At 46.2% G+C, this 23,672-nt stretch overlaps 1 protein-coding gene across 3 annotated transcripts in view; it reads right to left on the bottom strand.

Annotated features, from left to right (window-relative positions):
- Window positions 1–23,119, bottom strand: part of OLFM1 (olfactomedin 1) — a 50,761-nt gene extending 27,642 nt beyond the window's left edge. Inside the window, exons 1-2 of one of the 3 annotated variants that reach the window (XM_054007905.1) lie at window positions 22,617–23,119; window positions 2,118–2,267 (exon numbers count right to left, since the gene is read on the bottom strand). In XM_054007905.1, coding sequence (XP_053863880.1) covers window positions 2,118–2,267; window positions 22,617–22,712 — 246 coding nt within the window. In that variant the 5' untranslated portion in view covers window positions 22,713–23,119. Of the gene's footprint in view, window positions 1–2,117; window positions 2,268–3,426; window positions 3,620–5,401; window positions 5,860–22,616 lie in introns of those variants that run through there. The other 2 variants (XM_054007904.1, XM_054007906.1) reach the window with 2 other exon arrangements.
- Between the last annotated feature and the right edge of the window lie 553 nt (window positions 23,120–23,672).

Below are 23,672 nucleotides of genomic sequence, written 5' to 3' on the forward strand. Positions count from 1 at the left end.
TGTTATGTTTCTCCTGCTATTTGTGGTGAAAAAAAATGTGAGGCTAGTTCTCATCACAAAACTAGGGGAGTTAAGATGTCAGATTCTTGAAAGGGGCAGGAATGCTTGCAGCCAGCAACAGATCTTTCTTGTGAGCTTGGAGGTTTTCCAAAAGTGTCTGCAGTTACATTTTACTAAAAGGATTTTGTTTCAATGGAGATCCAGATCAGAGGCCATCAGGAAGTTTAGACTTGAAATTAGACGAAGGTTTCTAACCGTCAGAGGAGTGAAGTTCTGGAACAGCCTTCCAAGGGGAGCAATGCGGGCAAAAGACATATCTGGTTTCAAGACTAAGCTTGATGAGTTTATGGAGGGGATGGTGTGATGGGATAGTCTAATTTTGGCAATTAATTGATTTTTGACTATTAGCAGGTAAATATGCCCAATGGCCTTTGATGGGATGTTAGATGGGTGGGATCTGAGTTACTACAGAGAATTCTTTCCTGGGCGTCTGGCTGGTGAGTCTTGCCCACATGCTCAGGGTTTAGGTGATCACCATATTTGGGGTCGGGAAGGAATTTTCCTCCAGGTCAGATTGGCAGAGGCCCTGGGGGTTTTTCGCCTTCCTCTGCAGCGTGGGGCACGGGTCACTTGCTGGAGGATTCTCTGCATCTTGAAGTCTTTAAACCATGATTTGAGGACTTCAATAGCTCAGACATAGGTCAGGGGTTTGATACAGAAGTGGATGAGATTCTGTGGCCTGCGTTGTGCAGGAGGTCAGACTAGACCATCATAATGGTCCCTTCTGACCTTAAAGTCTATGATTCTATGGCTCACCCCTTTATTTGTGGGTTTTCTTACGGGATGGTGCATGTGTAGAGATAGATCGGTTAACACACACACGAGCATCTGACTTTGCACATCATTCTTCCCTTACTTTATACCCTGGCATCCCAAGAGCAGCTTGCTGTCTAAGAAAAACAATGAACGTTTATATTTCAGCACCCTCTGCATTGGAAACAATCACATTTTAGGTCTTTCACCCCACACCCACTGTTTACATTTGAATAGGACTTTGGGTCAAAACCTGCTTGTCTTATTCAGGTGAGTAGTTATACAAAGCCAATGGGTCTTTGATACTAGTGCTGCCCCTGTTCCTACTTCAGATTTTGTTCTGTTGGGCATGTTCTCTTTAGTATGTGAGGAAACAAAAGCCAGAAGCTTATGCTACAAACAAAGGAGAAATGCCTCATGTGTCAGTTTATAGTACTCAGAGCAGAGTAAAACACATTAAGTGCAGGTTTATGAATGTTTTGAGTGACTAACACGTCAATTTCCTCCAGGTATCAGGATAAAAATTATTGTGTCACATACTTCAGATGCTGGCATAGTACAGTATTTAGACACGAGGGATAATTACATGCCCCAATACAAGAGTCTACTTAGATTTAGAAAAGAATGGCACTATTTCACAAGAAACGGTGTTTCTTCAATGGGATCCATTATCCAGAGAATTTCCTGATATCAGGGATGTGTCTTCTGATCTCTCCAGACAGCAGACTATTAAAAACGAACCATGCGAATGTCAATGTCAGGAAGAAAACTACAAGCCCTCACGACCATGTTATTTGATGTCGATGGCTCATGCTGTTTTATCCAACCTTTTTAATATCAATACAGCTAAAAGGGCCTGGGCTTCATTTTTAATTGGGCTTCTCTCTTGTCTTTTCGAGACTCACCCTTTGAAAATATTTAAGTGTTAATTCAATAAAAACCAATGTGATTAGAGTCAACTGCAGAATTTTTCCCCCGACTGAATTACATAGGCAACATCATGTATCTTTGATCTTATTACATTTCACAAAGGCTTTCACAAACCTTCCTCTATCTAGATACTTATACTTCATAGCCATAACATCAAAGCACCTTACAAACATGAATGAATTGATCCTCCCACCTTGTGAGGTAGGCAGGTATTGTCGTCATCCCCATTTTACAGATGGGGAAATGAGGCACAGAAGGAATTGCTCAAGGAGTCCACAGCAGAACCATGAATTGCAGCCAGATCTCTTGAATCCCACCTGCCTTAACTACCAGACCATCCTCCCTCCTTCCCACAGGATGGTTCATCCCATTACCTTTTCTAAGAGCTGTCTCAGCTGCTTTGTCCTGGCATCACGTGAGCACATCGTCTGTTGGGGAGCCACCACTGTGCATATACACCGTCCCTCGCTGTCTTGGGCAGAGCTGTAGACCTGCCAGCTTTCCTCTGGGTTGGTAGGCAACACCTAAGCGATACATGGAAAAGGGGGCGGGTTAAGTAAGACGAGGGACACTTAGAGGGATAGCGAGAGTGTAGGGAAATGGATGTATGGGAAGTATTCAGTGCAACCAAAAACATTTTTTTTTAACAAGCAGCAATAGAGCAACATAGAAACATAATGGAACCATGGAATAAATAAAGGAAAGGTTCCTCCAAGGGCCCAGTAAATATGAAGGATAGGATGCATTTTTAATGCAAAAATATGGATTGGGGACAGGTAAACAAAGAGTTTGATGGCATGAAAAGGAGAGCAAGAGTTGAAGCAGATAATATGGACACAATGGGGAAGATTGGGGATATGTGGGATGGAAAATCAAGGGGTAGTAGGGTCGGTTGGCATCATTAGTTCAAGTGAGTTCTGATGCACACCCAGCCTGTGTGAAACTTGATGCCATGCTATTATTAAGACACACACTCAATTTCTCCTTGACACACAGAGAATGAAGTGCATCCTGATGTACTAGTCAGTGTTCTCCTGACTCCAGGAACAGAGCAGCAATCAATGGGAATCTACAGAGCTCTCCAAGGTCCTGAAACAGGAATTAGCTCTTATGAGGAAAAGGCAACCAGCATTTTTACTGGTTTTCCCCGCTCCGCTATTCAAAGTGTCCCAGGAGATTTTCAGGAGCACTGCAATATTTCTTAAACTGTTCTGTTAATCCAAGGAGGAGAAATAGCCCAGAATAGCCGTGAGACAGCACACCAGCTAACGAGGAATACAACCTTGAAGATGTAATCAGCACTAGGATCTGGGCTTCCATAATGCATATGTGGAAAGGGAGTCCAGCAATGAAGCTAAACACATTCCCCAGCCCCTGCAGGATCTCTGACCTTCATTTCCCTTTAATCACACAACATTTTGCAAAATACATTATTTAATCACCGTCTCTGATCATTTTGAAGGGACCAGTATTTCACCAGCTAGAAGGAAAGATGCTGGTTTAGTGCTTAAATATGCAATAAATAACCTTGCAAACAGCCACATAGATAGATAGATAGATAGATAGATAGATAGATCAACGGACGGAGTGTATGGGGATAGATAGACAGACAAACTACAGCTAAAATGATTTTGGGTCACATCACATTCTTGTAACAGGGAACAAACTGCCAAATCCACTCACAATTAACAGAGACACTATATCAAATACTCTTCATCTTGAAACAGTGAGGCTGCAAAATGCTAATTTTTTTAAGACAGAAGCATACAGCCTGGAGGTGAGAGGTGTCAATTCTTTCCTGCTAAGGGAAGAAAGAAGGATTGTTATACTCAGCCATTTCCAATAAATAAGAATCCAGTTTATAGTATCCTTTCAGAAAAGACAAGGGGCACCATAAGGCACGACTAAAATGCACTTGCAACTTCCCTGATGCATTTTCCATCCTGATAATGACTATTGATTCCAGGCATCTGAGTGCATCCGTTCTTGTGGGTCTTACACCTGACAGCAAGCTATATGGAAATGTCATGACACAGGAACTTTTGAAATTTTTTCAGTCAGGGAAATATAAAGGGGAAGCCAGCCTCACTCCCAACCCCTCCCCAAGACACCCACTTTCCACTCACAGGATGCTCTCCAGACTCCTAGCTAACAGGTTGTTATGTAACAGGACAGCGGTCTAAGAGGGGCACCTTAGCTGCGCTGCCAACACACAAAGGCAGCTTTGCAAGGAGAGGAGTGGCAGGACGCACAAGCTCTGTGCCTTTCCTTCCAAGCAATCCGTCATGCTGGGAATGTGCCTTTACCGTGCCCTTCTTCTAACTATGGCAATCTCGCCCCACTGCTATGCAAATGAAGGCTGTAGCTCAATTCTCAATAGCTCCATCTTGACAACCTATTTAATGAGAAACCAAAAGATTCCTGGATTAACCCAGAAACACCCAGTCACATGAAAGAGAGAGAGGAGGAGGAGGTGGGGGAAGGGAATGGGACAAGTCACTATGGCACAATTAGATTTTCTAAGACCAAATCCTCTGCCAGCACAACTGCAAAACATCTTCATCTCCTCCCCATCCCCCCCAACACACAGCCACCGCCCCCCTAAAAAGAAACCCCTGGGATTTTCCACCCGGCCCATTCCTGAGGCTCTACAAGATGAGAGAGCTGCCCTTGGGAAACCTCTAAGGACAGCATTTAAACACACACACGCACCCTCTCCCAGTCAGTTTCCCGGCACAGGTGCAGGACACAGCCAACCAAAGCTGGGAGCGGAGCTATTCCCTTCCCTCCCCACCCCAATGACTGGCCTCTGCCACCCACTTCGCTTCCCTGGACTCGGACGATCAGGCCAGACCTTTCGACTTTACAAAACAAAGCCAAGCCAGCCAAACCAACCATGACAGTGATCAGCCGCGCTACCCTCACCTCAGCTAACAGAAACGCGCCTGGCACAGGAGACAAGGGCCAGCAGCATCTAGCCCCGATCCAGAGCAAACTTTGTGCCCCTCCTGCAAATTAAGGATCTGTGCTTCCAGGCCTCACCCCCCACCCTGACACACACACAAGGTGCATAGATATGCCCTGCACACCAGCCCCTCCGACACACACACAAAGTGCATAGACGTGCCCAGCACACCAGCCCCCCGACACTTACCCCCATGCTCCTGTCCAAGGTGCCCCCGAGGCTGCGGTTAACTTGGTGGTCTTCAGCCCCACCAGGGAACACACCAGCTCCCCCGGCACACACACAAAGTGCATAGACATTCTCTGCACACCAGCCCCCCGACACACACACAAAGTGCACAGATGTGCCCTGCACACCAGCCCTCCGGCACACACACAAAGTGCACAGATGTGCCCTGCACACCAGCCCTCCGGCACACACACAAAGTGCACAGATGTGCCTTGCACACCAGCCCCCCGACACACACACGAAGTGCACAGACATGCCCTGCACACCAGCCCCCCAGCACACACACACGAAGGGCACATTCTCTGCACACCAGCCCCCGACACACACACGAAGTGCACAGACGTGCCCTGCACACCAGCCCCCCGGCACACACACACACGAAGGGCACATTCTCTGCACACCAGCCCCCGACACACACACGAAGTGCACAGACGTGCCTTGCACCCCAGCCTCCCCGACACTTACCCCCGTGCTCCTGTCCAAGGTGCCCCCCGAGGCTGCGGTTAACTTGGTGGTGTTCAGCCCCACCAGGGACGGCAGCGTCTGCGACATCCAGTTGGTGATCATGGCCATGGTGCTCAGGACGACTCCAATCTTGAGTAAAGGCACCGACATCTCGGCGGGGCTCGGCTCCAGCCACCCTTCATTCCGAACCGGCTCGGGGCTGCCCGCGGCTCACCGCCCCCCGCTGCACCGCCCCGCCGGCCGAGCGCTTCCTAGACATCTCGGCTCGCTCCCGCCGGGGTGTCTCCTCTGCCTGGCTCCCGGACACCCACCTAGCCACCTTCCCGGGGCGCGCAGCTTTGCAAACCAGCCGGGGGGCGGATCGCAGCGGCCAGCCGCTCGGGGCGGATTGCAAGGGGGATTTTGGTGGGGAGGGGGGAGGAGGAGGGGAGGGGAGAGGGAGGGGTGCTGGGGGGCTTTTTGTCAATGTGGAAGGAGACCGTTCTCCAAAACCCCGCGTCTCCCTGGGACGTGCAATGCACATGCCTGAAACTGACGCTGGGGCGGGATGAAATGGATTGGGGCGGGGGGAGGAGACCAGCGGCTAGTGGGGAAATAAAACGCGCTCTGATGTCAAACTGCTGGAGAAGGGGGGGGGGGGGATTTTTTTTTTAGTTTCCCTCTCCTTTTGCTTCTCTTTAGCTCCCCCTGGCCGCCGTTCGCACAGACAGGCCCAGCCTTTTTGGACTTACATATCACCGTGGCCAGGTGGGTAAGTACACAAGGGGGTGTCTCTCCCCCTTGAGTATCAGTTTGCATCAGCACCACACCCAGGCCGGGGTCTGAGGCGTCGGTGAACCCCAGGAAGGGTTGGTTAGTCAGGGGAGCTGCCAGGGAGCTAAAGTGTGGCACAAACCTCTCTTTTACCAGCCTCTGTTGGCGAGAGAGAGAAGCAGCTGCATTCACAAATATTAGGAAGAACCCAAACAATTAGTTGGAAAGAAAATAAGGAGGATGAGAAACTGGATTATAATCCGAGCAGTGGGCTCTCTGCCTGCCTGCACCCTATTTTTCCTTGTACAGTTCTGAAGCCAGACAATAATTGTCTGCACTATTGTTGTACCATGTTGGGCCCAGGATATGAGAGGGACGAGGTGGGTGAGGCTATATCAAACTGGGGTACCTGTACGCTAGGGGCATGCGAGAAAAATCCTGTCCTGGCAGACAACACATCGTGTTACCCCGGACAGACCGTCTTTTTCCCTGTTTTCATCGGTATATTCTGACCCTATCTCAGATGGGGGCATGGGGTAGATTACGTTATTTGGAAAGGGATACACAGCCTAAAACATTTGAAAACCACGGCTTTATTGGACCAACTTCGGCTAGCGGAAAGGACAAGCTTTCCAGCTTCACAGAGCTCTTCTTCAGACACTCTGGTTACCTTCCCCAGGTATTAACTGTCCTGTTCGCACGGCACTCCATCTGCTCTCATTTTAACTGGAGCTCTTCCCCATCCCCCATAAGAGAGGCTAATGCCACTCGTAGCTACCTACTTTTCTGCAAGATGGTGTGTTTTCCATTGACCCAGCCTTACATGCGATGGCCAGACAGTCAAAGTGGGGGATCTGCGGCTTTGTTATTCTTGTCACTTTCTCTCTTCTCTGACCCAGCTGTTGTGTGATGTTCTGAGCCACTGTCACTTAGGGTCTATCTGCACTGCGATAAAAGACCCGTGGCACAGCCGCAGCTGGCCCGCCTCACACATCTCGGGCTGCGAGGCTGTAAAATAGCACTGTGGACATTTGGGCTTGGGCTGGAGCCTGAGACTCGCTGCCCCAAGTTTTTTATCGCAGTGTAGACATAGGATGGGAGTGCTGAGGGTCAGAGGCAATCTAAGCCTAAGATGGTGGCTCTTCCTCCACCTGCCCTGGCTGGCAAATGTAAACAAATTAAATAGAAAAGTCCCTCATATTTCCTTGCCTCGTTTATAGCCCTGCCCGCAACCAGGTAGTGGAATCAAAATCTTATTCACACCAGGTAGACCTCTCCTTCCTTAACCTTTAGTTGCTCCAGTTCCAAAGGAAGCCCAACCCCACCCTAATGGAGAATAATCCGGCAGTGGCAGACTTCAAAGAGCCTTCCCTGATTCTCTATAGAAAGGTCAAGACAGCAGGATGGCAGAAGGTGGAAGATGTGATGGAGAACAAGCATCTTCCAAGGAGGAGCTGTGATTCATGGGGTGGCAAATTAGGGGCATCAACTGGAGAGAGACGATCCTCCATGTCTGAATGGGGAGCTTGCTACATTCTGAACATGTCTGTTTCATTGTCTTAAGTTTGGGAGAGATGTTCTCCAGCACTGAGGAAATGAACTTCCCTCTCTACCTTAGCCCCAGCAAATCTAATGTCTCCCATGGGTGGTGAGTAAGGTACCTCAGTTTTAATCATCATTAGTTGTGTTACAATAGCTCCCCCGTCAAGGATTGTGTTAGTCATTGCACAAATACGTCACAAAAAGACCGTCACTGCCCCAAAGAGATGACAGTCTAAATATAAGATGAGACAGACCACTAGATACAACAGTCCAATGGAGGAACAAAAGCATCTCAGCCTCCCCCCTCAGCTTTCTGTAACAGCTGGGGAGTGGTCAAAGGTCACGCATTTCAGATCACGTCTGTCCCATTAGTCCGGGGGTTGTATGATCTAGAACAAATGAGTGGATCACTACATGCCCCCAGATGTGACCTCTGGGACTTCAGACCTAAATAATGAAGGAGAGGCATCAGTTTTTACATCGCTGAGCTGCAGCTAAGTTTCTGTTTAAAGGAGATTTTGCAGCCTCCGTCAAAAAACCCTGATCAGCCAAAAGTTGGCAGGTTAAATCATATTATACACATCGCGCCAGATCCTCATCTGGTGCAAATCACTGAAGTCAGTGGAGCTCCACTGGTTTACACCAGCAGAGGATCTGGCTTCTTGGTTTCTTTTTCAGACAAATCTCATATTGCAATTGCTTGCGCTGCAGTGAACCAAACTGTAAGTAGGAAGCCGCATGGCCATTTCATTGCAAACTGTGCTGATGGCTTTGTCAAAACATTTTCACTGAAAGCGGCTTCTCCATAAGGAAACAGTTCTCATTCAAGATTTAAAAAAAATTCCTTAAGGGGCTTATATAACTTTCCCAATGACTTCAGAAAGGAAGCGTTCCTCTGATCGAAATTCACAAGTCCATCTTATCTTTTTCTAGGTTAACATTTAAATACCACATGCAGAAGAGAGATTACAAAATTAATCCTCTGGTCATGTGCAGGATTCCCTAAAGAATAAAAATCACATCTCTTGCTCCACAGTAATAAAGGCGGCCTCGGGGGAATCAGAGGCTTATCCCACTGCTTCCTGAGATTTCAAGAGGAACAAGAAGTAATCACAGCATTTAAAATAATAATAATAATAATAATACAAACTCTTTCCTCCTCTCAAGATTTGAAACAGCAAAACAATTAAGGTAAGATGGAGAGTTATATGCAATTGTCTAACTTCTTTCAAGGATCTGCAATGCATACGTTTTATTACTGCAACACTGGTTTTCACCTTTTTTTGTGTGTGGAGGGGATTTAAAGATGTTTAACTTTGTATTTGCAAAAAGGTCTAATTTCTTGCTGAAGTGCAATTGCAAAACAGTGACTGACATGCATATTATGCAACTCTGCTGCCAGAGAGCCTCTGCAATTGTTGGATTCGAGTGCCACCTTCTAGCGTAGATTGGTATTGCAAGTACCCCTTCGAAAAGATGCTTTATAATACAGTGGATCAATGATAATAAATACAGTGGCGCAATGAATCATCCTACTCCCAGTCCTCTTTGATAACTCCTTGCCCCCCTAGGGAATTTCTAAATAGCTCTGAAATGGATTTGTTAAGAGACAACTCCCAGTCTGCCTTTGTCAGTGTAAGAGCAGACATTGGCAATGAAATATAGACCAACAGAGAAAGTTTGGTGATGTCATCCAAATTTTTGGTATCTCACAGGTCAGATTTACTGGCGAAAACAAGGATCTGTTTCTGGAAGTAGGAATAACTTGCTGCTACGTAACTTTTTAGCTAACTAATCATTCACAGATTCACTATCTATCATTCTTATCAGCCCCCTGTTACTGTCATATCTGAGCACCTCACAATATTTAATGGATATATCCTGTGAGGTACGGCAGTGCCGTATCACGGTTTCAAAGAAGGGGAACTGAGGCACACAGGCTAATGTCACACAGAGCAGGGGACCGAGGCAGATCTTCTGAGTTGCAGACTAGTGTCCTAATCACCGGACCATATTTCCATCCTTCCCATAATGGGATAACCTGTCCCATATGCATAGAATCCTAGAAATGTTGGGCTGGAAGGGACCTTGAGAAGTCATCTAATCCAGCCCGCTGCACTGAGGCAGGACCAAGTAAGACTAGACCAGGGGTCTGCAACCTTTGGTACGCGCTCGCTAGGGTAAGCACCTGGCGGGCCGGGCCAATTTGTTTACCTGCCACGTCCACAGGTTCGGCCGATTGCAGCTCCCACTGGCCACAGTTTGCAGTCCCAGGTTTCCAAAGGTTGCCAACCCCTGGACTAGACCATTCCTGACAGGTGTTCGTCCAACTGGTTCTTAAAAACCACCAGTGATGGGGATCAGCCAGGGTTGAATATGGGGGCTTTGCCCAGGAGAACCCCATTGAGTGTGCATTTAGATTCCTCCCCCAGGCTGCTAAAAGGATCTATTTCATGGTAGTAACCTCTACCCTGCCTGCAACCTGCTCCTATTAGCTGACTGGAAAAACTCCCATTGACTTCACTGGTGCTGGATCAAAGTCTCAAAAGAGGTACAGACAGTGAGGTGCCTCTACCTTGCCCTGAGCCATGTTTGCAGAAGCATCCCTCACAGAGCTGGTCTACGCATGTGCACAATCCCACCACCTCTAACCATAACCCTAGCCCTAACTTTGGACCCTTCCAGGATCCCCACTACTCTTGCTGTGGGCAGGGGAGCAGAAGCAGGACTTGCCCTTCAATGAGATCAGGGGAGTTTTAAGAAACAGAGCAGACGTTTCACAAGACCCCCCTAAGAGGAGAGAGGCGAGGCCATGTGAAATTGTGGACTCCAGGCCTGCCGCCTCTCCCTTTGACGGCAGTGGGAGCTTTCAGTGGGATTGGAGCACGATTGGGTTCAATCTCTGGATACACCCAATGGCTGCAGATTGAAAGAGTTTAAACATGATTCTCTTCCCACAGCTAGTAGGACTCTCTCAGGGTAGGAGCGTGTCATTGTCGTTCATGATGGGCCATATCCAATGAAAAAATTCCCACTATGCTTTGGGTCAGACCCAATAACCCTGGCAAGCCTGAAACTAACTCAAGTTTCTCTGTCACTCTTGACCTCTTTTACCGCACCAAATCCCGAGCTCATTGCTCATTTGTCACTCAGTCCTCAACAGAGGCAAAACCGTAATCGATGTGATGCGCGCAGTGTTGTTGTAGCCACATTACTCCCAGGATATTGGAGAGACAAGTTGGACGAGGTAAAATACATTCTTCTTCAAAAGAAGAGCTCTGTGTAAGCTCAAAAGCTTGTCTCTCTCCAACGGAAGCTGGTCCAATACAAGATAGTACCTCACCCACCTCGTTTCTCTAATTGACTTTGATGGCACTTTGCCCAAGTACGAACTGAATTAAAATGAGGCTATGGCCCTGCGTGTGCACACCATGGCTTGTCATGACAGGGTTGCTCATATTGCGGGGCCGCTGCCATTAGAAGACCTTTACTAAGGGAGGGAGGGGGAATTATCCCAAACCCTTGTGTCCAATCCTACTGATATTTCCTATACTGAATTCCCATGATTCATTAATTCCCATGGAAGGCTGGCACAAGTACTGGTGGATGGTAGAATATTTTTCCCTCAGTGCAAATATCCAACGAATAATTAGATGTAAATGTGTGGCCTCATTGGAACAACTCAGATTTACATTGGTGTCACTGAGATCAAAATCTGTCCTCGCGTTCTTACCAGGATGGTAGCAGTGAATGCTTATGTCTAAGGTAAAACTCCATCTGCAGAAAGCTCTTAAAGGAAATCACATCCTTCTGTTCTATTCTAGTCTGTTCAGGTTCTTATACTGTGCTCATCACCACAGTATCTGAGCACCTGATCCTGTACGACACCTACCAGTGCAGTATTTATATCATTTCAATGCTCATTTGGAAACAGGGTATGACCTAAAGCACACCTCTCATGCTAGTCTTCAACAAATATATAGAAGAAGAATTAGTTCAGAAGCATAAAGAAATTATCATCTTTTTTAGCCTTTCACCTTCTACCCACATAGTATTTTTAACATACTTTATTCTTTAAAAACTATAACAAAAATGCATTTTGTAGCTTTTATTCCACCAGGCAGGTATAAAGATTCATTCCCCTTCAGTACACATAGGTACTTTGATTGGTATTCAGTAGTGGTAATAGTACTATACAGAACCATTCCTCCAAGGATTGAAAAATGCTTTCCAACTGTTAAGTTTTGTAACACCTTTGGGCTTGACCCTACTCTTGTGGAAGCCAATGGCAAAGCTCTACTTTAATGGCGCAGGATCAGGGCCTCTGGGAGGTAGGACTTATTAGACTTATTTCACAGATAGAGCAAATGAGGCATGGGGACCTGAGGTGCTTAAAGACACAGACTCCCATAGTCTGGGCTCCCAATCTATTCCCTCTCCTAGATCCCTATTCTAACCATCTTCCCTTTATGAAAATTATGGGCCAGATCCTCAGCTGGTGTAAATCAGCATAGCTGTACTGCTTACATTGATTTACAACAGCTGAGGAAGTGGCCATGCATAGGATAATCAAGGGAAGAATAAACCCATTTGAATTTTTAGGCTCCTTTGCTCCCATATGCTCCAGAGTATCTATTCTCTTCTTTCAAGAGCCCGTTAACATAAGGGGAGTTATGCCCGGACATCCAGAGAACAATGACTCTCTGAAATCATCACGGACATTTCAATGACTTGATGCATTTACTGTCTTTCCAGATTCCTGGATTGGAGCCTTCCGTATCAGACCCTAATTCCATTATTTATAGCTCAACAAATCGCCACAGCACTTTCTCCAAACAGTCAGTCCCACCTGGATGTAGCGGAAAGGGGCACACACAGATACACCAATTCCAGCCCCAAATGGAGGCTTTGCAAAATCCATGATCAATGGTAACGTCTCTATTCTATTTTTAAATGGCAATTATTAAGTGAGACGAGGTTTTTTATTTGGGTTTTTTTTTTTTGGTTCAGATTTAAATATTGGCACGCAAGGTTAGAAACCCCAACACTGCAGCTTTATGCTAAGACCTGAGCCCCAGGAAGTGAAAATGACCAGTGTATTGACCTTGCCCAAGCTAAGTGAAATGCAAAAATAAAACCCTCGTTGTTACTGCTCAAGTGGACATTAGCGGCAGGTTCTTTCAACTGTCATGGTCTAAAAGGTGATAGTAAAAAAAAGCCACGAGGACATCAAGGACATATGTTTAAATACATTGGGCCTGAACCGACATTCACTTACACTAAAGTAAATCAGGAGTAATGCCACTGAGGTCAATGGAGATACAGTGGTGTAAGTGCAAGAAGAATCAGGCCCGTTGTTTTCAACCTGACACCATCCTCTTAGGGAAGCTTTCCAGTGCAAAGCAGGATCTGGCCCTTAAAGAGAAACTGGCACTTCTTCGAATTTTTGACAAAACCTCTCTTAGTCTCAGGTTTGCCTCAACATCTCAGATCACCTCTCTTCTGACTGCTTCCTTGTTTATCACACAGGTTATCTGGCTTGAATAGAGGCTCCTTATGTCTCTGAGGCTTGGTCTACACTAAACCCCCAAATCGAACTAAGGTACGCAACTTCAGCTACGTGAATAACGTAGCTGAAGTCGACATACCTTAGTTCGAACTTACCGCCGTCCAGACGCGGCAGGCAGGCTCCCCCGTCGACTCCGCGTACTCCTCGCGGCGAGCAGGATTACCGGAGTCGACGGGGAGCACTTCTGAGTTCGATTTATCGCGTCCAGACTAGACGCGATAAATCGAACCCAGAAGTTCGATTGCCTGCCGCCGAACCAGCGCGGTAAGTATAGACAAGCCCTGAGATTATCTGTTCCCGTTGTGTATTCTACACCTGATGTCTCCATGACATCAATCATTTCCAGAGCAGCCAATTCTGATGTCTCAATGAGTGAATTACTGCTGTAATGAGATAATAAGCAGCAGGGAAAGATGAACCGTTAGGGAACAAAAGATCTCATTTGCATGCATATATCCTTAATAATAAAGAATGAGGCAGGAAAGATATAAAAATATATGGTATAGAATGGATTCCACTTAATAGCAAACTGCTTAATGGAAAATTTCACTAATGAAAAAGTTGTTGTGCATGCATAATGTACAATGAACCCAGCTGACTGCAATATTGACCTGAGAGGCCAGCATTCTCAAATGTGGTCAATAAATTTGTGTCTGTATTTATGCATGACACGCTAATAAAATAGATCTTTGTCTCCCTCTAATGGATGGTCCACCCACGTAAGAGGTTATGAAGTTGCCACAGGTGGAGACTTGGGGTCCTAGCCAAGTCCTGTTGACCACAGTAGAAAGACTCCTATTGATTCAGAGGGATTTTTAGCTCTGTTCTTTAGCTTAAGAGATACAGGCTCATCCTTTTATCAGGGAAGGTTCTCGGTGTCCCAAGCTGTGTCAGTTACACATCCAGAGCCTAACATGTATTTATGTCAATGGCAGAGGAATGTGCCAATTCAGCAACTGCGTGACTGGCAAGCGCAACTGTTATTTTCACATGCTATTTTCATGCTTCCTTGCGTTCACAAACAAGTGCATGCACATAAATGCAGGGGCAGATATGGAGGCGGGGTTGAGGTCAGCAGTGATAATGCCCTATAGATTCATAGATTGTAAGGACCATTGTGATCGGTCTCACCTCCTGTATAACACAGGCCACAGGACTCCCTTGTTTGAACTAAACATCTCTTTGAGGCATGTTTTGTAGAGTTCTTGGATGAGCACCAAAACCAGGATGGCAATGGGTGGCAGCTGTGCTCTGGAAAAGCTCTGTGACATCCCACATCAATGCTCCTTTGGAAGGGAGAAACCTGAGAATGATTCCTCCTGCCTGCTCCACATAACCCTAAGGTGAAATTCACCGCTGTGCAAAGGGCCAGCATGAGACATACACACCATTTAAATCTCATTCAGTTCCTCAAAATGAGGCTTACGAGGTGCATATAGGCCTCGTGCACCGGGAAGAACTTGCCCCATAAGGCAAATCCTGTCCAAACAGCACAGCCCAGAGTAATCAGGCTGGGTGTCCGGGTAGCCTACTGAGGCTGGGAGAATGAATCTTAGGATACGTCTATACTACCCGCCGGATCGGCAGGTAGTGTTCGATGTATCGGGGATCAATTTATTGCGCCTCATCTAGACGCGATAAATCGATCCCCGAATCGACGCCGGTACTCCACCTCGGCAGGAGGAGTAAGCGGAGTCAACGGGGGAGCCGCAGCGGTCGACTCGCCGCCGTCAGGATGGCCAGGTAAGTCGAACTAAGATACTTCAGCTACGCGAATAGCGCAGCTGAAGTTGCGTATCTTAGTTCGAACCCCCCGCCACTAGTGTAGCCCAGGCCTTATACTCCTAGACCACTGAGCAGCAGCCAAGTCATTCTGTGGTGCCGCGGGGCTACAGTGATGCCCCTCTGAGGAGCAGTGTCTGATGGGTTCATGTAGCAATAGATCCATCAGCATTACGCCCATGTGTCCCTCCCTTCCCACCCCAATCAACTTCCTGCAAGCTGGGGAATCCCAAGCTCTGTGTTCTGTGGCACAGTAGGGACCACACAGCCTGTGTGTGTTTCCACACCACTTGCCTCTCCCCCAGTCTTTGGGCAACACACCCGCACACTACTTGCACTGTGAGCAGTGCCTCTGGGTCTGGGGAACGGAGAAAAAGATCTGTCCCTTAGTGTCATTTATCACAGGAGTTGTCATTTGCTTTTAAAGTGACACTGTCTAGCTGTCGGTGCAGAAAGTTCACAAGGAGGCTTTGAGAACTGGAAGTCAGGTGGACCGGCCTCTGCTTTGGGAAACCCCAGCTAATGGGGAAAATGCAGTGGGAAGCCGATGTTCACATTAAACAGACTGGACTGCACTGGGCACGTGGGTGCATAATAGTGTACTACAGACGGTCTAGACAGATGCAAAGGACAACATTCTAATGCAGATCAGGCTTCAGGGACTCTTTGCCTGTGGGGCTTTGGTTCCATCTATGACACAGACAGGGACCGCTTGCAAAGTACAGCTCTGGCCCTGGACCTTGGTCTGGATTCAAACCCTTCCATGGGTGAGATGTTCAGGTCTGGGCACCTCTCTAATGTGATAAGTACATGGCAGTATATTGTACATCAATGTCCACCCGTGTGTGGATAGCCAGAGACACACGTGCACGTGGGGTGGGGGCTTGGGCAGCAGAGTTACTATTAGAAAGAATATTTTTGCAAAGTTTCCGCTCAGTTCTCCCAGATTCCCTCTGGGTTGTGAGCCTCTTGAGGCAGTGGGGACAGAAGGGGGCATAATGGAAACAGAAGGGGGCATTCTGTGCTTCTCCCCTCAATAGTGGTGTATAACCAGGGCTGGGAGTCACAGGAAAGGGACCACAACGCCCCACTTAGTGGCTAATAGCAGAAGGGAGCTCCCCCACTTCCATCCAGGAGTGGGAGAGCAGTGCTCCCCTACAGCTCCCCCTCCTCCTTGGCTGTGGCAGTGAGAGTACCCCCTCCTGCTTCTGTGACCCCTGTGCATGGCCCCATTAGAATGCAAGGGAGGTGAATAAACTGAGAAGAGACTCCAGGAACTGGGGGATGGGGGAATTGACAGCGAGCAAGGAGCATTATTTCCTCCATAGTCCTTGAGCACCGAAAGCAATACAAAGTTCGTGGCCTCACTCTGCTGTCTTTGTGTCCCACAGCTGAAGTCAGTAGAGCCCAGATCCCCAGAAGGTAGTTAGGGGATCAATGGGCGTTAGACCCCTCAGTACCTTTGAGGAGCTGGGCCTAAGAGCTTTCATAGCACTAGGAACGCCTCAATAGAGCAGGACTGCACTGAAGCAATAGAAATGTTACTAGCTTCCTTTCACCTATAACAGAGCCTCCGGTTTTATACTTACACTGCACCTCCCTGTCCTGAAAGATCCCAATGTTCTGCACAAACCACGGCCCTCATTCAGCAGAGCTTACCCCCACTAAACTCCCATTGATTTCAGTGGGAGTTTTGCATAAGGTATGCCTGACTGGCTCTAGACACATAGAGCAGCACTGAAATGCAGCCACTTCTGGGGCGAGGCACAGCATGCTGCACAGTAGTCATGAGGATGTTAAATTCTAGCTCAGAACATGGGACAATTCCTTGCACATGGTAAGTGCTGTGTGAGTTTTACTCTCTACACACAGTACAGAAGGCCCTGAATTTTGCAGCAGAAGGATCATGCTCACAGTATTACATTTGAACAGAATAATCCCCCTTTACAGATCTTTGCTTTGTACTCAATCTGTGTTTAGCTAAAGCTGCTCTTGACACTAAACCTACAATCTCATAGCAAATGCCACTATGTGTCAGAAGTCTGCGAGCCCGGTACAACAGCCTTACAGTTAATGGGAGTTTTGCAATAATTTCAATACATGAGGTTTGTATTAGGAGCAATTATCAGCATATCTTTTACGAGCATGTTTCCTTAAGGTCAATTACTGGGGTGTGGATGGGGAAATAGTTCCATAGGTCGGTTTGGAATTACTGTGCAGAAAGTCTTTTTATATGAATAAATAAGTATATCCCATTGTTGTGTGTGTCAATTGCTTTATACTATCATAATTAGTACTGACGTCTGGCAAAGCACCTGCTTTAATCTCCCTGCTCTTGTCCTTCCCACAAGGTCTCTTGTGATCTCACTAGATTTAGAATATTGTCTACTAAGTAGAGCAGGAGGGATTGAGAGTCAGGACTCCTGAGTTCTACTTCCAGTGCTGAAAGGGGAGTGAAGTTTAGTAGTGAGAAGATGCAGGAGACTGGTAGTCAGCACTCCTGGACTCTGCTCTGAGAGGAAAGGGAGGTCTAATAGTTAAAGCATGTAAGAGATTAGAAATCACTATTCCCAGCTTTGTCACCGACTTGCTGTGCTACCTGGGACTCATCATGGCCTCTCTGTGGCTCAGTTTACCCGTGTGTAAAAAAACCCACTTCCTTCAAGAGTAATGATACTTAATGTCATTGATATTTGCAGATCTCTCTGAGATCCTCAGATGAAAGGTTGTGTGCAAAAACAAAGTGCAAACTTCTTCCCTTTCACAATGGTTCGTGCACCCCACTTGCCTCATGAAAAGCTTAGCTTAATAATTATTAAATAACAAATCGTAAAAGAAACATTTTCCTTTCCTTCCCTGCGTCTGCATCTCTACAGCCATGTTAGTGTTTGTCTCCAGCATTGCTATGGCCCTTTGGTTCATGGTTTCATAATAGCAAGCAAAAGCCACAGCTTATCACTCATAACTGAGAATTGGCTTCTTCCATTGTCAATGCAGTTTTACAGTCCTCATCTACCTAATTCAGTTAGATAGTAATTAGTTTTGTATTACTTTACAAAGTGATGCTAATACTGATTACAAGGACTGATAACTTGAGTAATAAATATAACCCAAGGCTGACAATTACCTGTCTTTTTTATTGGTGAAAGCTGAAGTTAGCGAAACGAGACACTAATTGGTTTATGAAATGAGGCATCTGCCTCATGTTACAGGCTGCAGATTTGCAGCTTAATTCTACCAATGTGGCTCCATAATAGGGGATGAAGGAGCCTAGCAATCAGTGTGAATGTTTGAAAATCACCTCGACAGCTACAGCTAAACTAGCACAGTCTAAGGTCTGCCGTTAAAGTGAGTTAGAACTGAGCTGCGTGGGTATCAATGTGCAGGGGGAGTCAGAGAAGTACTATCCTCCTTCCCTGCTCTCTGGCTCCAAAATCTAAGAGCCACATTTTCAACTGCAAAGCAACGGGTGTAATCCCAAAAATGCACGCCTGATTCTCCTCTCACTTTTGCACCAGCAGTGTAACTTCATTGACTCAAATGAAGTTATTCCTGTTTGACTCCAGTGTCAATGAACCAGAGAACCCCCGGCTTTGGACACCTGGAAAATTGTGCAAGGGGTGCAAACTGATAGGTAGACAGTGCATTTGCACTCACAATTATGGGGTTTTACAGATCCATTGGAAGTGCACACTTTTTTGCCAGGGCACCCAGGGATGAAAAGAGTATACTAATGAACCAGATATGCTATTTTGAAAATCAGTGGCAAAGTTCCCTTTAGACCCTTAAATGGGAGCCCTAAATATTTAATAACTTCCCTGCCCCAGGGAATGTATATTTCTTCTGTGGATTGAATTATTATTGGTTAAAATAAATATCAAAGTGTTTCTTACATCTCTATGTACCCTCAAAACTTCTGGAAAAAGCTATGGCAATTTCATAAGTACTTCAATGTGAAGTTAACAGCCCTGTTTTAAGAGAGACTAAATACATTATAAACCAGGATTGGGGATGGTGTGGGGAAGAGTCTGTAATCCTGATTGTGATCTGACACCTGTTTTCCATTCATCTAACTCCATTGGTTTAGATGGAGTTACTCCTGATTTACCCCAGTGCAAGAATCAGGGGCTATATTTAAATCTGCATCTATAGCCACATATAATAAACCTTTTGAAGCAGATCCTCGGGGGGTATAAATTGCCATCGCTTTATTGAAGTCATCTGAGGATGTAACCCTTTATCTTTCTAGGGTTTCAACTGCCAAAGAAAGAAAACTCTTTCTGAACTCAGAAGAACATTGGCTAAACCTGCATGCATGTAGATGGAAGAATTGGGGTTTTGCCTGCCAATGGCAACAGGTACCAGTGACTGCCCTCCTGCCTAAACCCTAGAGGCACTGTTTAGTAGCTGCTGTAAAATCCAGTCCATTCAAATTGGATTTGGATCACTGACCTGTAAAAATGCGAAATGCAGTTTAAGGATATAACCCTCGGACTCTAATATTCTGAATATTTCCATATGGAAATAACTCTGAAATTAAAAAGACAATAACATGCAAGTCTAAAGGGATAAAACTACAAGTGGGGAATCAAAGGGCAAGCTGAAGTTATAACTATGGCAAGGCTCTGTGACGCAGAAGTTTGGCCAACTGCTGTTATTTTGACTTGGGTTCCTATTAACTTTTAGTCAGGCCTTGATTCCAAGCATGTGCTACTTTTTCAGGATTTAATGCACAGCGTCCATTTGCAATGTCCCGCCTGCTCCAGGAGAGAATTCAGGGTTCGGGCTCAGCTAACCCTCCTGTTCAGAAGCCAGCTGTGACCGGGATTACTTGAGAATTCAGCTCTCGTTTAGGGTGCTCAGATATGATTAGTTGGAAACAACTCTCTCCCTTCCCACCGGGAGATGGTTACCCTTCTGTACACAGAGCAGCAGCAGTTGTTCCCTGAAAGAAAAGCAATGTACTCACCACCTTCCCATTGCAAAGTCTGCGCTAGCACCCCTTATGGGGAGTATTTGGGGGGCTGATGTGCATGCTTCATGTTATTAAACGGAGGAACGGGGGGGAGGACAACTGCCTTTGCATTGTCACTGAAAGCTGCCTAATTAGAAATGAATCTTCCCTTAACCATGACCCCCCCATCGGGCTCTCTGGAGGGGGTAGGGGAATGCGGATGAGAGTGTGACTCCAGTGCATGTGATAGAGATGTTAATTTGGCACCAAATTACACGTGGGAGGCACGGAACTGGGCGGCGTCAGGGATGAAAGGCCTATTTGGGGATTGCATCTGGCAGCTGTGCTACAGAAATGAGATGCAAAAACTCCGAAACGGATCTGCAGAACCGAACAATGCTGCAGCTCCGCTGGAGAGCTGTCCGTTCCCATGGAACAGGAAGGCGGTTCAGAGAAAGGAGCCTAAATCAGTGTCGCCAGCTCCAGGTGCGCAAGGTAGACAGTGAAAGAAAGCAAGAAGGGTACCTTGCTAAAAATCTAGCCAAGGTTTATATGTTTTTATTTAAAACCAGTGGGCTAAATACTGCTCTGGGATAGCTCCACTGAAGTCAGCCAGGGATTATTCTGGCCCAAAGCTTGTCACTGGAGTGGTCTGATTTAGTTTCCCCAGACTAAAGTTGGGACAAAAGTTCTTACACACCCGCAAAACAGAATCTGATACTCCGCCAACACCAGCAGCTGCCTCCAGCACAAGGAGATGCAATTGCTAAGGTGTCCTTGCAGGAAAATGCCAAGGCAGAGAAGGTGGGTGCTGAAAGAGAGAAAGAAGCCATTAAGCAGCTGGGGGAAAGAGTTTGATGCAGCCAAGAAATTCAAATTCCGCATGAAACAGATACTCTCATGCTCGCCTGGGGGCAACCAAGAAGGGGGAGAGGAGGAAAGATAAAAGCTTGCAGAAAAGATCGCTGGTGTTTGTCATGCCAAAGGAGGATGGCAGGTGCTTCATCGGGGAGCACTATTTGTTTGTTTCAGGGCAATTCTTGTCCGTTTCATCCTGCTTTGCCCAGTTTGGCACATGCGGGTGTATGTGAGCGAGTATATACCCTGGGGTATTTACTCTCTCAATGCACACAACAGATTTTCATTGGTCAGTCACGTTAGCTCTAATTCCTTCCCAGCCCTTCCACTTTACAGGCAACTTGGAATTGTTTTTAATAAGCCCCTCCCTTGGTCCTAACATTTTAAGACTTTGCTTTGGAGATTTCTTCCTATCAGCAGCAGCTCAGAAATATTCTGTAGGTGAAACATGCTTTAGCCACTAAATTTCAGTACCCAGGACAGTGACTTCAGAGGCTAGTGTATGTGTGTGTGTAATAATAATAAAAAAACATATCTAGAATGAGAGTCCAGCTGTTAATTGGTTCCATACCTGACAGCCTCTAAGGGAGAGTCCATTCCTATTTATTTATTGCTTACAGGCAACATTACAATTATCACACACACCCCCGCGCCACATAGAGTATCCCCCTTGTGATCACTTTTGCTCCTTTTTTGCCTGATTAAGAAAAAGCAAAACCACCTTTGTTTCTCAAAGAAGTGGAATGGACTTTTATTTCCACTCCCACAAAAAAAAAAAAAAAAAAAAAAAAAAACCAACCTCCCCCCCCAACTCAACAATAAGTGGGCTTGGAAGTACAGAAAGGCAATCAAAGAAAGAAACAGCCCCCAAGCATGCCACAATTGGAAACACTGAGGGACATTTAAATGTCACCCTAAATCAGGAAAGCGAGCACCACATCAGTCGTTTATCTAGATACAGGGGAGGGGGTGAGCGGGAATGAAACAGAAGTGATTGCAGGTGGAAATTACATATTTTACAAGGGAAAATAGAACTCACACAAGTAGACAGACCGACTGACCAACCCCTAGCTTACAAATAACAGAATGTGCATTTCAAGCTACTTATACTATTGAATTTTTAAGGCTATCACATACCCCCCTAATTCCTGTCCTTTTACCAGCTGAGAATTGCATTGAGATGGTAGCAACCTCATCTTTAATTGAGGACTTCTCAAAGAAGAAGGAGGAATTAAAAAAGCAGGATAACACTCAAGCCCCACAGTGATGAAATGTTGTGGTAGATGATGAATTCCCTTCCTCCCCTCGTGAAACAAAAGGCAGTCACATTACAGACTCACCAGTTTCACCTTACCTGAATTTCAACTTTTAATTGGGGAGGGAGAGTTGAATTCAACCACCCTACCCCATTCCAGATCTGGCTGCAATAAAAAACTACAGCAGATCTGAAGGCACAAAGGCAACCTTAAAAAAAAATCCCCCTTTAAGTACGACCTCTTCCCCAGACACACATACACCTTTATCCCTCCACCCTGGTTCTCCCTATGCCCTGCGCTCCCCCGCACTGCTTGCCTGCATCGCAGGAGAGGAATTTGATGAATGACATCTATTGCATGTTCCAAAAAGAAGGAAGGGGGAGGGTTGGGAGGGGGGGAGTGAAATTGACAGAAAGATGCAATTTCCTACTCTAGTTTCTTTTATGCTCTACAGCTTTAGTAGAAAATGGCGTTTGGAGCGAGCGAGAGAGAGAAACCTACTTGAGTGAGTTCTGTTCCCATCAGCAGAAGAAAGAAGAGACCCAGAAGCTTGCTTGTAGGTTGCATCTCTTGCACACAGTTCCAGGTACCTGGCATGCAGATTTCCCCCTCTCCTCCTGGGTTATTTTCTTTTGCTGCGTTGATCACCGACTTCCCTTGCTTGCTTTTGAGTCCTTAGATTTTTTTTTAATTATGATTCTCTCAGTACCCCGAGAAGGCAATGCAAGAAATCTGCTTAGCACAGCCTTCACTTTGCATATTTAGTGAGCGCCCCGTTTCTCCTCTTCTCTCTGATCTGGCTCTCTCTGGCTTTTGTTGTTTGTTTTATTATTATTATTATTTAATGGCTCCCCTGATCGAAAGACATTGGCGAGGAGAAATTCAGCGGAGCACGAAATGATTATCTCTGCAATTGCCAAAAGTTTGCCTGGAAAAGGGGGGCTGATGGAGGGAGGACAGGGATTAAAAAAAAAAAAAGGAAAAGAATTGGAAGGCAGGGGCTACTAGCAGGGATGGATGTTTGAAACAGGATGTGACATCAACAAAGGCGGGGGAAATTTAACTAGACACGGAGAAGGGAATGGGGAGGGGGGAGGTAAAGCAGCAGGATCAAAAATGCAGCCAGATGCAAAAGGAGGAGGGGTCAGATTTGGTACTGGGGGGGGAGGGGGAGCTGAGGAAAGCAGACAAAAGGGAGTGAGGCTGAATGTGGGAAGGTCCCTCTGCAGAAAATTTGAGGCAAGCCCTGGCCCAGTATTTTAAAGGCAAAGAGGATTTTCCTTGGGAGGAGGGGGGGGATTTAACAGCAGCACCCCTCTACACCCCCCCCCTCATTCTTTTCCTGTTCAGGAGACTCAGGATTGCAAGCATATGAGGGACCTGAATTCATTTAAATTTCAACACAGGTATATTGCCATACCCCATGCACTTTCCATTGGTGTCAGAGATTACAAACAAATAAGAAATTGACTAATTGATTTTGGAGAGGGTGGGAGTGGAGGAATGTCTCTGATCTAGGTCATGGCAATGCCAAAACCACCCAAAAAGGGAAACAAT

Source organism: Malaclemys terrapin, chromosome 17 (assembly GCF_027887155.1).
Source record: "Malaclemys terrapin pileata isolate rMalTer1 chromosome 17, rMalTer1.hap1, whole genome shotgun sequence".
Classification (NCBI taxonomy): Eukaryota; Metazoa; Chordata; order Testudines; family Emydidae; genus Malaclemys; species Malaclemys terrapin.